Raw genomic sequence first — 14,628 nt, forward strand, 5'->3', positions numbered from 1 at the left:
CAGAATTGCACTGTACAATTGAAACATTTGTGCAGAACTGTTAACTGCTGCACTCAACATCTAGAATGGTGGACATATTCATTGGTGATAGATTTACTGGACTAATTGACATTCACTGCAGCAAATTAAAAGCGTCTTGATTGCTTTTTAATTATCTTTAATAAGCCTTTAACTCATACTAATTTGGTAAATGGTATAACAATTTGTCATTTTGCCCTGTTGACATTTAAAATGCATCATACAAATTAGGTTCACATAAAAGGTGCACTTCAAGAGAGCAACTACACAGCATTAACCTCTTCTGGAGGGGAAGCCACACTTCTGCCCACAAATTAACTTTCCCCGTGCCTTTTGTAATCCTAATCCAAGGGATAAGAGAACAGTGTCGTAGCTGTTTTTTGTTATATTAGGAATTGCTCTTCAAACAATGCAGCAAGAACCAAACAGAAATACGTGTTCCATTGTAATAATATGTACATTTACCACAGAAATAATACTTCAATACCTGACTGAGTATTAATGCTCACTACTTAAGGTGAAACAGTAATACAGCCATTGACTGTAAGTTCACATTTCAAACACAAAATCATTTACATTTTGTTATTTTTATTCAAAGTATAACCATTATTTGCTGTTTAATGTTTGATTAAGGGAAGGGGTCATTAATCGATTGAAATGAATGGAAGGGCGATGAGGGATGTGATGAGATAAATTGTCATACCGAGTGAAAGAACAAAGAGCATATTTGAAATAGGTCGTCCCAAGGCAAGCCTGCTCCTGACCATAATGCTAATAAGGCCAATAGCTTGCACATTAATGAAGCTAGATCTGTGCAGGGACGGGAGGAGAGAATAGGCTCAGAATAAAACAGAATATTGCTAAGGCACTTTGAATTGGCGAATGCTTTATCATTTGTAGTTTTGTTGCTTTATTGCCTTGAAGTTGTGCTGTTCAATATTAGTGACGAATGTATTAACACATTTGCATGAAATTCTTGGGCTGGATTTTGTCAATGAGAGCGCATTGGAGGCGGGACTGCTGGTTTTCGGGTTTCAGTCCCGTCCCCAACGACGTCTGGCCAACCCATGCCATTTTCCCTTGATTGACCTTGTTAAGTCCGCCCTGCAGGCTTAGCCAGCCAATTAAGGGAAAGCCGTTGACAGATGAATTGTCAGTGTTTGACAGCTTAGTGAAGCTGTCAAACACTGACAATCTTTGTTCTAAGGTGAGCCCTTGCACAAAGACTCACCAAAACCTCTCTCCTCAGCAGAAATCAGATGGCTGCTGCATCTGAGAATGCAGCAGCCATTCTGTCATCTCTGCCATTGAGATGAGGCACCTCCAGGTCCCTAAGGGTTGAAGCCTGCAGGAAGAAGCAAAGGTAAGTAAACTTTTTCTAACACTTTACACTCGCCTCTCATACTTACCTCTCCACACTTGCACCCATCACTCACCTCCACAGCGCACTTTTCGATCCCTCTCACCCCCGCAGACCCACTGCTCGCCTCGCTGACCCTGGCAAAGTTCGCAGCCGTCGGGAAGCCTGCACTTGCAGGGGTAAAATGGGGATAAGCCTCAAAACTGCCATTTAACTATCTGTTAACAGGCAGTTAAATGGCTGTAATCCCCTTCCCGCCTCGAAGAGACGGGTCCCTGCGCGAGTCGGGGATCCGCCTCCCGGGAAGATGCCACGGAGGCGGGTTGGGAGTGGGGTCGGTACCCGCTCCCAGTTTCTGCCATTTTCCCAGCAGTCCCGCCTCCATACCCGCCTCCCCAGGGCTGGCAAAATTCCCCCCCTATTGCCCACTCCTGTAGCAAGACGTAAAAGATCCCGTGGCACTATTTCGAAGAAGAGCAGGGGTGTCCAGGCCAATAATTATCCCTCAATCAAAGTCACTGAAACAGATTATCTGGTCAAAATCACATTGCTGTTTGTGGGACCTTGCTTTACGCAAATTGGCTGCTGCATTTCCTACATTAAAACAGTGACTACACTTAGGGTTTCTTTGTAAATACACCCTGTAGGGAAACACCTGGCCTCCAGTCAGCACTTGGAGTCTTACAGCACGAATGATTGAACCTGTGTCCCACTACAGTAATAAAGCTGCCTTTGGCTGCTCCAGCACTCTGCCACCACATCTCCACTTGGCACTGATTTTCAAAAAGATCAGCTAAAAACTGTGAATATGTTCAGAACTTATCTATTTTACATATTTCTGCTATACTAGAGCAATACTGTATATATTCTGTACTGTAATTGCAATTTTTAGATAATTATTGTTTTGTGTCTTTGAGAACATTTCTTACACGGAAGGTGCCAATTTGAGAAAGGAAGATGCAAATTATGTCGTCAGTCTTCTGTAAATCCAGATTAGTATTAAAAAGTAGCAATATTGCTATAAAATTGTTCCTGAGCATGAGGGTGATGTGGCTCCATGCAAATAAATTAAAAATGTAATTAAAATGGTGCAAACTACCAATGCTATTCAAATCAAGTTTTGTAAAATGCCCAAGAATATTCCAAGATCTTTCACATTAAGTACTTTGAGATGTCAGTTAAAATGGAACAATTTGGACATCCTTAATGCAAGTAACTCCTTGGAGAATCAATTGTAGATTCAGAAGGCAAAAGCTAGATTCTGTTGTATCAAACATTAGTAAAGGAGTCTTTCACCAGTGGGAATGGGCTGGATTTTGCTGTAGAAATAATGGTGAGGCTATCAGCGCTCACCGTTATTAGCATGTAAATCGGACAGCAACGTCCGACGATCGCACGTGCGCAGTTAAACATGGAAATCAGGAAGTTGCTGTCCGAGTTACCCCGCCCCTCCAGAGGCTGTGTTCTAACCGATATCTCGCTGAGAGACTCAGCATTGAAACACATGGAACGGCGTGAAGTTGCTGTGCTTAACGTGATAGATACCCACTAAACTTGCCAGAAAAAGTTAAGGCTTGTCCATTCCAGTGTAAGTAAATTTTTAATGGCGTGATAAGTCTTACTTACTGCCAAACAAGCTCTCTGGTACTGAAAATTATACTGAAACTGTTACGAGTGTAGAATCTCATTCTTTCAAATTTTAATTATTGTTGGAGATTTTTTTTTAATGTAAAAATTCAATTTTTTTTACTTTTTCCTTCTGTCTCTTTCATCTGTTAACAGGCAGAAAACAAAGAGTAGGGATAAACGGGTCTTTTTCAGGATGGCAGGCTGTGACTAGTGGGGTACCACAAAGGTCGGTGCTTGGGCCCCAGCTATTCACAATCTATATCAATGATTTGGATGAGGGGACTAAATGTAACATTTCCAAATTTACTGATGATACAAAGCTAGGTGGCAGTGTCAGTTGTGAAGAGGATGCGAAGAGGCTTCAAGGGGATCTCGACAGGCTCAGTGAGTGGGCGAGAACATGGCAGATGGAATATAATGTGGATAAATGTGAAGTTATCCACCTTGGTAGAAAAACAGAAAGGCAGAGTATTTCCTAAATGGTGAAAGATTGGGGAATGCAGATGCTCAAAGGGACCTGGGTGTCCTTGTACATGGTGTGGAGATGCCGGTGTTGGACTGGGGTGAACAAATGTAAGAAGTCACACAACACCATCATCAAAGACCCTACCCACCCCAGCCACAGTCTGTTCGCCCTCCTGCCATCTGGGAGACGCTACAGATGCATTCGCACCCGTACGACCAGATTTAGGAACAGCTTCTTTCCCAGGGCTGTCATCCTACTGAACTCCACAAATAAACTCTAAAGCCTGCACATCTGCCAATGCACTTTATTATGGTTATGTTTATGATAATGTATTACAAGCCAAATGTATGTTGAATGTTTAAATGTCTTAATCTAAATGTACACTCTCGGGAGCCGCAAGCCTACATTTCGTTGTACTACACTTGTGCACTAACAATGACAATAAAAGTTGATTTGATTTGATTTGAGGTTATAGTCCAACAGTTTTATTTGAAATCACAAGCTTTCGGAGCGCTGCTCCTTCGTTAGGTGAAGTCACCTTCAGGTGAAGCAGCGCTCCAAAAGCTTGTGATTTCAAATAAAACTGTTGGACTATAACCTGGCGTTGTGTGACTTCTTACATTTGTCCACCCCAGTCCAACACCGGCATCTCAACACCATTGTTGGAGATAGTCATTGCCTGGCACTTCTGTGGTGCGAATGTTACCTGCCACTTATCAGCCCAAGCCTGAACGTCGTCCAGGCCTTGTTGCATGCGGGCATGGACTGCTTCATTATCTGAGGAGTTGTGAAGGAGCAGCGCTCCGAAAGCTTGTGATTTCAAATAAAACTGCTGGACTATAACTTGGTATCCTTGTACATGAGTCACTGAAAGTGAATGTGCAGGTGCAGCAAGCCATTAGGAAGGCAAATGGTATGCTGGCCTTCATTACAAGAGGATTTGAGTACAGGAGTAAAGAAGTCTTACTCCAATTATATAGGGCCTTGGTGAGACCACACCTGGAGTACTGTGTACAATTTTGGTCTCCTTACCTAAGGAAGGATATACTTGCCATAGAGGGAGTGCAACGAAGGTTCACGAGATTGATTCCTGGGATGGCGGGACTGTCGTATGAGAAGAGATTGAGTGAACTAGGCCTGTATTCTCTTGAATTCGGAAGAATGAGAGGGGATCTCATTGAAGCATACAAAATTATTACAGGGCTTGATAGGGTGGATGCTGGGAGAATGTTTCCCTTGGCTGGGAAGTCTAGAACCAGGGGCCACAGCCTCAGGATAAAGGGTAGGCCATTCAGGACTGAGATGAGAAGACATTTCTTCACACAGAGGGTGGTGAATCTTTGGAATTCTCTACCACAGAGAGCTGTGGAGGGTCAGTCATTGGGTTAATTCAAAATAGAAGTCGATAGATTTCTGACTAGTAAAGGCATCAAGGGATATGGCGATAGAGCCGGTGAATGGAGTTGAGATCGAAGATCAGCTATGATCTCATTGAATGGCAGAGCAGGCTCGAAGGGCCAAATGGCCGACTGCTGCTCCTATTTCTTATGTTCTTATCTCTTTCTCTCTCTTAATCCCATCTTTCTTTCACTTGCTGTAACTGATTTGACATCGAATTAAATATTCTAACTGACACTTTCTGGTTCAGACTTTGCGCTTCACATTAACAATTCTTCAATCTGATTGGTTAAGGAGATACACAGTTGATTGTCCTGGTCACACAGGTCCCAGATCCCCTGTAGAGTGTGTCGTGCTGAAAGAGATTTCTAATCTCCGCAACTTCTAGTGTCAAAGCCCATAGAAAGTCTGTGGGCGAGTGTAAGTGTAATTAATGGCTGGCACCGTTCGTTTGCCACTGAGAACAAAATCCGGCCCATTGACAGTTAAAGATAATACAGTATGTTCATCATCTACTGCATAATGACTTCCCAATTCACCAGCAATAGGCAACACAGTTTGACTAACTCAAGCCAATTGTTAGTATTGGAAACAAATGAATGACTGAGTCAGTGAAATTTGACTGAAAATTGAACCGTTTAAAAAAAATATTTGAATGGAATTTAGTTTCAGCATTACATTTTTATTATGAAATATGTGCTGTTGCTTGGAACAGATAATCCTTTGAATTTTCAATCAGTGAGCACAATATGTAAAGTGTGATGTAGAAATTAAGGTGTCTCTGTTGTGTTTTTCAGCCACGCTCATAGGATGTTTCAGAGATGAATCGAAGGAGAAGGCTCTGAAAGGAGCAGTGTTTTATGACTTTCGAAAGATGAGTATTTCGCAGTGTCAAGACAGTTGTGCAGAAAGGTAAGGGAAAATGTCAGTGTCTCGCCTGGGTTTTACACCCATTTTACAGTCTCCTTTTGTGTTTCCACATTTCTTTCTTGTTCTATTTCCTCGGTGATTACGATTGGGACCCTGTTAAGATGATGTGGGATTTGTTAGAGAACCGGTTGATCTTAAAGATTTTTGGATCCTTGCCTCTCCTCTCGAAATTCAGTGGTGAAACTCATCCAACCATTATAACAAGCTTAAGTCACAAGAACACCCGGGACTTGAGCTCGCTGATTGGGAATTAAGCACTTAGCGGCAATGTTGCTACCAGGCCATTCAATTTGTTGGATTTTATGTAAAGAGCTGAACGATTAGAAAAATGACTTGCTACAAAGCTAAACTTGTCTTTCAGTTTGAGCTTCTGGTTCTCAACATCATCAGAGTCAGGCTTTTTCATTAGCTGAAGGCCTAGAATCAGAACATTTTACAGCGCTTTCTTAATAGTTTTTCTTTCTTAGTAATCTGACAGCAGATTTGTTTCTACAGAGGTTATCTCTATGCTGGTCTGGAATATGGTGCAGAATGTTACTGTGGAAATCGAGTTACTTCAACCAATGCAAGGCAAGAGGATTGCAACATGGAGTGTAAAGGGGAGAAACACACAGTCTGTGGTGGTGTGAATAGACTGTCAGTGTACAAAGTAGAAGATCTTCGACCAAGCAACAAACGATGTATGTTTCTTCCTTGGAAATATTTCAAAGAGCATGATGCAACAGTATATATAGTAATTTGGCAATAATTATGCACCAATATTTACTATAGAAACATAGAAGATAGGAGCAGGAGTAGGCCATTCGTCCCCTCGAGCCGGTTCCGCCATTCAATGAGATCATGGCTGATCATCCAAACTCAGTACCCTGTCCCTGCCTTCTCCCCATATCCCTTGATCCCTTTAGCCTTAAGAAATATATCTAACTCCTTCTTGAATAGATTTAATGAATCGGCCTCAACCGCCTTCTGTGGTAGAGAATTCCACAGGTTCACCACTCTCTGGGTGAAGAAATTCCTCCTCATCTCAGTCCTAAATGGCTTACCCCTTATCTTTAGACTGTGACCCCGCCATCGGGAACATCCTTCCTGCATCTAGTCTGTCTATAAGCCCCTTAATGGGGATTCCTCTGCACTCAGCAAAACATTTACTTCAACCAATTTATCAAAGTTCTGCAAAGGCCATGTATGTGTGCTACACTGATTGGTAGTGACATATTACTATGGTTTATATTTCAGGTTATTAGTTCTTTTAATATATTGTCTCTTTTGTAGGGAAATTATTATTTTTATTCAATTATATATGTGTACTCTATATACCATGAATATGGAGCTTAAGGTAAGATATGCAGCCAAGAAAATCAGAGGGATGACTGTTTCTTTAAGAGATTTTTTCAGCCAAAACCCAAATGATCTGTCCTCATTGTGTCTATAAGGGTCCCCTTGATGAATCAGCTTCAGTTCTTTTTCATCTGCCATTGGCATTAGTCCCAGCATAAGCTATCCATCTTGTGAGAAAACCGTTCAAGAGATGTATTGTAGTTTTTGGTTTTCTTTGTGCCTGTCCTCTTCCTAAAAGGACAGACGCATTTGGCCCCATTCTGAGCCGAAGGAACCTGAACCATTCCAAAAAAGGGAAGAGTTCAAAATGGTCACGGTAGCTATTAGACCTTAAAGGTGTTTATTTTTTGAATAATCATCAGAAAATGGAAACATTTTTATGTTTCTATGTGCTGGGCAAATGTAATCAATACTAGTCTCTTCAAACTAAGTTATTACAAATTGCCTCTCTGTGATTACACATAGACATTACCTAGGTTACGGGCTTGTCTCGTCGTGCTCCCTGGAGGAGGTCCAAGGAGCAGTCTCTCAAACAACTAAACATTATTGTGAGCCTGGAGAATTCACACTTACTTCTCTGTCAGGACATTACCTTCATCAGGGTTAGATTACCAGAGGGAAATTTAGAGGATTTAGTGCTGAACCCTTCTCATAGGTTGGCCTAGAGTGTGCAAGAGGCTTCCCGCATTTTAGCCCACAGACTGAAAACAGCAAATTCTGGTCTAAAACCAGCATGGGATATCTCTCCCAAAAAACTTTGTGACCCACAGTTAGCCCATGATTAACCCAAGAACAGTGACTTCTAGTCTAAAGTCAGGCCCACACAAGTACTCTATGATTCCCAGCCACAGAAATCACCACAGACTTTAATATATACCTTAGAATTTGTTCCCTGCCAATTTTTCCCTGTTTCCATTTCTTAGTTTTCCCCACTGTATCTAGATTTGACAAATTAGACCCAGTCCTCTAAAAATTTGAGCAATAGGAGTGCAGATCTAGAATTTGGGTGTGGCGATTGAAGGGATATTTACTAGTCCTATAGCCCGTTTAGGGCTACCCCAATCAGACGTATTTCTCAGACGTTCACTTTCAACTAAAGTTTAAGGTAGCCGAATCCTAAAGACGCTTAATTGGGTCTAAAGGTCCGGACTATCTCTCCCTAAAGGAAAGGAACAGCCCGAGAATGTTACCGTCCTCCAGATAGCGCTTTTAATAAGTTTATCTAGACTGTAACATCACGGATATTATGAGGGTCCAGAAAACTCCCTCAGAATTCTGCAACTCTTCACCAAAGAGTGTACAGAGATTGAGTTTGCGAGTTTTTGATACAGAAGACTTATGTGAGATAATTCTAAAAATATATAGAGATTTATTAAAGAACCGACATGCAATTTACAGTTGGTGAATCAGTCAATTGCAACATTAACAGTTCTAAAAAGAGAAAAAATACTATCTTTTTAACAGAGAATCTTACTTTTAAATCTTAACTTCGCTACAGTATTACAGTTCTTAAAGGTTTCTTATACAGGATATCCATCAATATCAAATACCTTTGATCCCCGAGGTATAAAGAGTGGTAGACTACAGAGCCGCCTCTGAAGCTGTGAATTGCTTTGCCCAATTAAAGCGAGTCTGATATCCCATTTGAGAGTTCAATATTTATACCCTTTTCCAGTGATATTTCCTTTAAGGTTTTCTGCTGATGCAAGTTAATTATCTCTATTCATCTTTCTGCTGACCTCTGCAACTCTTACTGCCACATCAGCCAGAATCTTGTCTCATCTCCAGGTGTTCTAGGTTGACCATAAAGAAACGGTGTGACGGGCAGGTGTTCCTTATTTTATGTCATCTTTATGAGGGCAGATGTTCCTTATCTTATGTGCCATCATTACGAAGTTTAAATTGGAACATCTTATCCCGGGTGAACCATTGTTTTTTTTTCCCAAAAGATCAGCTTACCGGAGCCATGCACCTTCTGTTTCAATAAAATTATTTATTCAGGGTCAACAACTGCCTTATCTCAATAGCCAGAATGCTTTCATAGTTAAGTTTCTAAATTTCCAAACCCAGTTTGTCATGTTTAAATAAGCCCAGAATTCTTTCACAAGATGGTGTCTTTTTCTGAATAGGTTATGTGACTTATTCCTTCACAAGATGAGCATGCATTACACAATTCTCCACTCAAATGGACAGAAAATCGCATGGGGCCTGCTGATCTCTCCATGTCTGAATTCCTAACAAACACAGCTGTTGTCAAAACCTCTGCACCAGCAGCGCTAACTCATGAAATCTACCCCTATTTTCAAACCAATGCTTTATGTACCAATACACGGTGTTTTGAGTACAAATAATATCAGTTAACACCTCTCTTCTAATTCCCATGTAAATGCGGCTCTGTAATCCCCATACATTTCACAATTTACATGAAGTTGGTTATGGAATGTGTGAAGTCCATGGGGATTATGTAACACCATTGATTTTAGCTCCTTTAATCATCTTTGTAAAAGCTCTGAGTTCAGTTTAGTTGGTGAAATGCCAGGAGATTAATGGTTTGCAAATCAATGCAGATGAGTAGATTAGTGTCAAATAATACCATTCCAATTCAGAACACCAGGGTCTGGAGTTTCCTCTCGGTTGCGTTGGGTTTTTTCGGTGCAATTCGCCCGAACTCGGTGTAACCAGTGCAAAAGATCACGGAATTTTACGCGCAGATTACATTCAATGCAAATCGGGTTTCCGCGATCCTTTGCACTAGTTTTTTTAAAAATCGTGCTATAAGCCGGCCCTGCCCACAAAACAGGCCACGCCCCCAGATTGAACCTCTACCACCTAGAAGGACAAGTGCAGCAGGTGCATGGGAACACCACCACCTCCAACTTCACCTCCAAGTCACACACCATCCTGACTTGGAAATTTATCACCGTTCCTTCATCGTCACTGGGCCAAAATCCTAGAACTCCCTCCCTAACAGCACTGTGGGAGTACCTTCGCCACACGGACTGCAGTGGTTCAAGAAGGCGGCTCACCACCACCTTCTCAAGGGCAACTAGGGATGGGCAATAAATGCTGGGCTTGCTGGTGGCGCCCACTTCCCATGAATGAATAAACAAAATTCTCTGGTGCCTGTTGATTTCTCTGGCATGCCTTCTTTCACATTTTGTGGTACTTTACCATGAAATACCGTATTGGAAGTATTTAAAATCAACTGCAATCATTAATTTTAACTTGACTTGCCAGCTGCTACTGTACTCTGTAGCTTGTACTTAAATGCCTTTTTGCTCCCTGAGCTCCAGTGAAAGCTTGTACTGTGAGAACTCGTGTTTTATGCCCCATCTTTTTTTTAAACTCTTCCGGTTCTGCTGAAGTTTCATAAATGCTTCGATTGCAGTCACTCTTGTAGTGAATTTACAGACAACATTCAGCTATTTTTGGTTCAACATAAACTTTCCTTATTACATAAGCAAGATACTATGGATGCTGGAAACCTGAAACGAAGGTCATCGACCTGAAATGTTGGCCCAGAAATTCAGGTCCCCACGCGTGAGTACGCATGGTGTACTCGCGCGTAGGCCCAACGAAAGTGCCGGTTTCGTGCATGCACTGCGCATGCGTGGGAAACCGGAACTTCCGTTCCCTTAAAGGAAGGGGTTGAGAGGTGGAACGCGTGCGCGGGAGAGGCAGCGCGTACGCCTGGAACTTACGCTTTTTTTCCAGATTTCTCCGGGAGGGTAAGTCTCCAGGAGTTACACTTTTAAAAAGTAGGCGCAAGGCCTGCTTTTAACAAAGTAAGTGGTGAATTAATTAAAATTAAAACATTTTTTCCACAGGTTTATTATTTTTAAATACTTTAAAGAAAGGTAAGTTTATTTTTAGCCCCATTAGAAAATGTAATTAATTTTTTCAAAAATTTAAATTATTGTTTAAAATAGTTATTTTATGTAATTTATAGTTATTTTAAAAATGTGATGATTTTTTTAAATGTATTTGAAGTTTTAGTTATGTTTTGGGGCTTATAGTATTTATAGTTTTGACAGCTCTTCCTGTCAATTTTATGAATGGGCATTTCCCTGCTCCCATTGGCTCTCCATGGCCCACGTGATCCCAGGGGACGCTTCGAACTAACTACGCCCCTGGGATACACAAGCACTGAGCGCCGGCAGTTGGAGCAGGCCCAGGATCGGAATCCCACGCTAGGCCGGCGGACTAGGTAAGTGTAGGTCGGAGGCTTGCACCCGCGGGAAGCCTCCGACCCGAATTTCTGGGCCGTTAACTCTGTTTCTCTCTCCACAGATGCTGCTTGACCGGCTGAGTATATCCAGCATTTTCTGTTTTTATTTGTAAACTTTCCCTATGTTCTGACTAAAACAAAAACTCAAACTAAATAGAGCGGCGAGTGAGTGGGAAGGCTAAAGTGTCAGATAAGGAAAGGGCAGGCTGCAAAGCCAGCTCGGGTCAGATTCTTCTTCTTCTTCTTAGGTGGTCCCTCGGAACCGAGGATGACTTGCTTCCACACTAAAAATGAGTTCTCAGGTGACTGATGAGTCCAATGTGGGACCTACAGTCTCTTTCACAGGTGGGGCAGACGGTGGTTGAAGGGGCGGGTGGGTGGGGTGCTTGGGTTGACGTGCGCTCCTTCCGCTGTTTGCGCTTGGCTTCCGCTTGCTCCCGGCGAAGAGACTAGAGGTGTTCGGCGCCTTCCCGGATGCTTCTCCTCCACTTTGTCTGGTCTTGGGCCAGGGATTCCCAGGTGTCGGTGGGGATGCTGCACTTTTTCAAGGAGGCTTTGAGGATGACCTTGAAGCGTTTCCCCTGCCCACCTGGGGCTCTCTTGCCATGTCGGAGATCCGAGTAGAGCGCTTGTCTTGGGAGTCTTGTATCGGGCATGCAGACGATGAGGCCCGTCCATCGGAGCTGATCAAACGTAGTCAAAGCTTCGATGCTGGGGATGTTGGCCTGAGCGAGAACACTGACATTTGTGCGCCTATCCTGCCAATGGATTTGCAGGATCTTGCGGAGGCAGCATTGAGGTGCCTGCTGTACATGGTCCATGCCTCTGAAGCATACAGGAGGGCGGGTATCACTGCTGCTCTGTAGACCATGAGCTTGGTGCTGGGTTTGTGGTCCTGGTCTTCAAACACATTCTTCCTCAGGTGACCGAAGGCTGTACTGGCACACTGAAGGCAGTGTTGGACTTCGTCATTAACGTCTGCCTTTGTTGACAGTAGGCTCCCGAGATATGGAAAGTGGTTCACGTTGTCCAAGGCCTCGTCATGGATTTTGATAATCGGGGAGCAGTACTATGTGGCGGGGGCAGGTTGGTAGAGGACTTTTGTCTTACGGATGTTTACTGTAAGGCCCATGCTCTCGTACGCTTCGGTGAAGGTGTTGACGATGGTTTGGAGTTCGACCTCAGAGTGTTCGCAGACGCAAGCGTCGTCTGCATACTGTAATTCGATGGCAGAGGATGGGACGACCTTGGATCTGGACTGGAGGCGATGGAGGTTGAACAGTTTCCCCTTTGTTCTGTAGATTAGCTCCACTCCAGTGGGGACCAGCCTGGTCGAGTGACCGAGTGTCTCTTCACAGGTGCTGATTATGGAGGCCTTGAGTGCAGACCAGGCGCTGTGGACACTGTGGCCTAGAAATTGAGTTTTGGCGCAGCCAGGGCTTTAGCGCCGGAAGTTAGTGCCGGAGCTAAGTCGCGCTGGTCGGGTCCAAAATTCAATAGTTCTGCGCCCAAACGGCTGCCGGCGCTGCTGAGAGCTGTTTGCGCCTGAAAACTGGCGCAACGCGCTGAATTTCGGCGCTATTCCGGCGCTGCGGCGCCCGCTGCGGTGCGGCAGGTTCGGGAAGTGCAGGCCTCCTCCTTCCCTTAAGGACGAGCTGCCTGCACCCGGCCGCGGCCCGCGAAAATCTTTTTAAAAATGAGCCCGGCACCTCGGACAAGTGCCGGGCTTGCTTCTGTTCCGGGGGGGGGAAGTCCGGGGAGGGAGCTGCGGCCAGGCGGCCGGCGGGAAAGCAGCCGGCCGCCGCGGGGCCTTTAATGCGCCGGCGCAAAAACATGTTGGACTCTGTTGCCAGAGTCTTAGTTGCGGCTGCCACGGGCGAGGCGGCCGCAACTGAATTTCGGCGCTGGGGCCCGTCGGCATGGCAACCGGGACGCTGCGCACACCGATGACGTCATCGGTGCCGGCGCAGCGCTACCGGTCTACCGCGGCGGAAGGGCCCCAGGCAATTTAGGCGCCGGCGCCAATTGCAGCGCTAGGCCCTCTAGCGCCGCAAAATCGGCGCTAAGGGCACTGAATTTCTAGGCCTCTGTGTCTCTGAATCACTGGGAGTCGTCAGGTTGGTTGTGAGGCACAGGCTGAATAGGGCTTTCTTAGCGTTGATTTCCCTGCGGCATTGTTTCTGTTGCCACCGCTGTTTTGGGGCTACGTTGATGAAGATGACGGAGCGGATTAGGCGGTGGTCTGTCCAGCAGTTGTCAGCAGATGTCATGGCGCGGGTGATGCGGACATCCTTGCGGTCCCTCGCTCAGGTCAGATTGGGAAAGGAGTGGCTGAGTGGGTTAGTCTGAGAGCCAAGAAGCTATGGAGATGGATCAGGTTTGAAGCTGGGAGAGTGGATGTAAAATGGAGTCACAAATTCTGGATGTGACCCTTGATACATTGAGCAACAGCAAATTGAACTGGGTTATATTCCCTCTCAATTTACTTTCCTCCAAAGTCCAATTCTGTGAATCTGCCTTCTTAACCTCTCCTTTCATGTTTCAGTCAGAGTGAGGGGTGTCTTTAACTGGGTCAGATACTATTGCTCATATTTGGGATCATTTATTACAATATTGAACGGGCAGAAGGGAATGGTGCTAACTGTAACCGTGGCTCAGATAGAACAACCGCCAGCAGCAAACAAAAATGGGACATGAGATGAGTTTGGAGTTTAGACCTACATAGGCACTTTCTTTCAAATTGATTCTGGAATTGAATTGGCCTGGGCTAAATATGTTTACTACCAAGTGGTTAACTCAGACCAATCAGAAAGCCAGAAGGAACTCTACATTCATTCATCTCTACAGTCATACAAACAAACCAAAATTTCCATGAGTAAGATACCAGAACAATTTCTAAATGTCCCCCACCTCCCAACCGGTACTAGCAGCATCAGTTTTTTTTTTGAAGAAATGCTATGGTCACGTAAATGCTAGAGATCACAGTCAATCTCCTATAAGTAAAGTTTGTGGATTGAGTTCAATAATTTCTTGCACTTGCCCTACAGCAAGGGACTCATGTCCATTCCTTGCACATAACATTTTCGCAAATCACCTGATGTAAAATCTCATTCTTTATATATACCCGTAAAATCTCATCCTTTATATATACCCATATATATAATAAAGTTCTTCTTGAAGACAGAGTGACAGGTGGACCCCAGCAGTGCAGGATTTATCATGTTCTGTATTATGTCATCACCAGTGGAAATCTTCTTCGTC

General features: G+C 43.9%; 1 protein-coding gene across 2 annotated transcripts in view; it reads left to right on the forward strand.

Moving 5' to 3' along the window:
• The window catches only part of wscd1a (WSC domain sialate O sulfotransferase 1a), a 155,983-nt gene that overhangs the window by 93,005 nt on the left and 48,350 nt on the right, over window positions 1–14,628 (forward strand). For both annotated transcript variants that reach the window (XM_085965030.1, XM_085965031.1), the window contains exons 3-4: window positions 5,669–5,783; window positions 6,297–6,481. In XM_085965030.1, the coding sequence (XP_085821156.1) occupies window positions 5,669–5,783; window positions 6,297–6,481 (300 nt within the window). The remainder of the gene's footprint in view (window positions 1–5,668; window positions 5,784–6,296; window positions 6,482–14,628) is intronic.

Source organism: Somniosus microcephalus, chromosome 22 (assembly GCF_052327205.1).
Source record: "Somniosus microcephalus isolate GS21.2 chromosome 22, FLI_Smic_1.0, whole genome shotgun sequence".
In the NCBI taxonomy this organism is placed as follows: domain Eukaryota; kingdom Metazoa; phylum Chordata; class Chondrichthyes; order Squaliformes; family Somniosidae; genus Somniosus; species Somniosus microcephalus.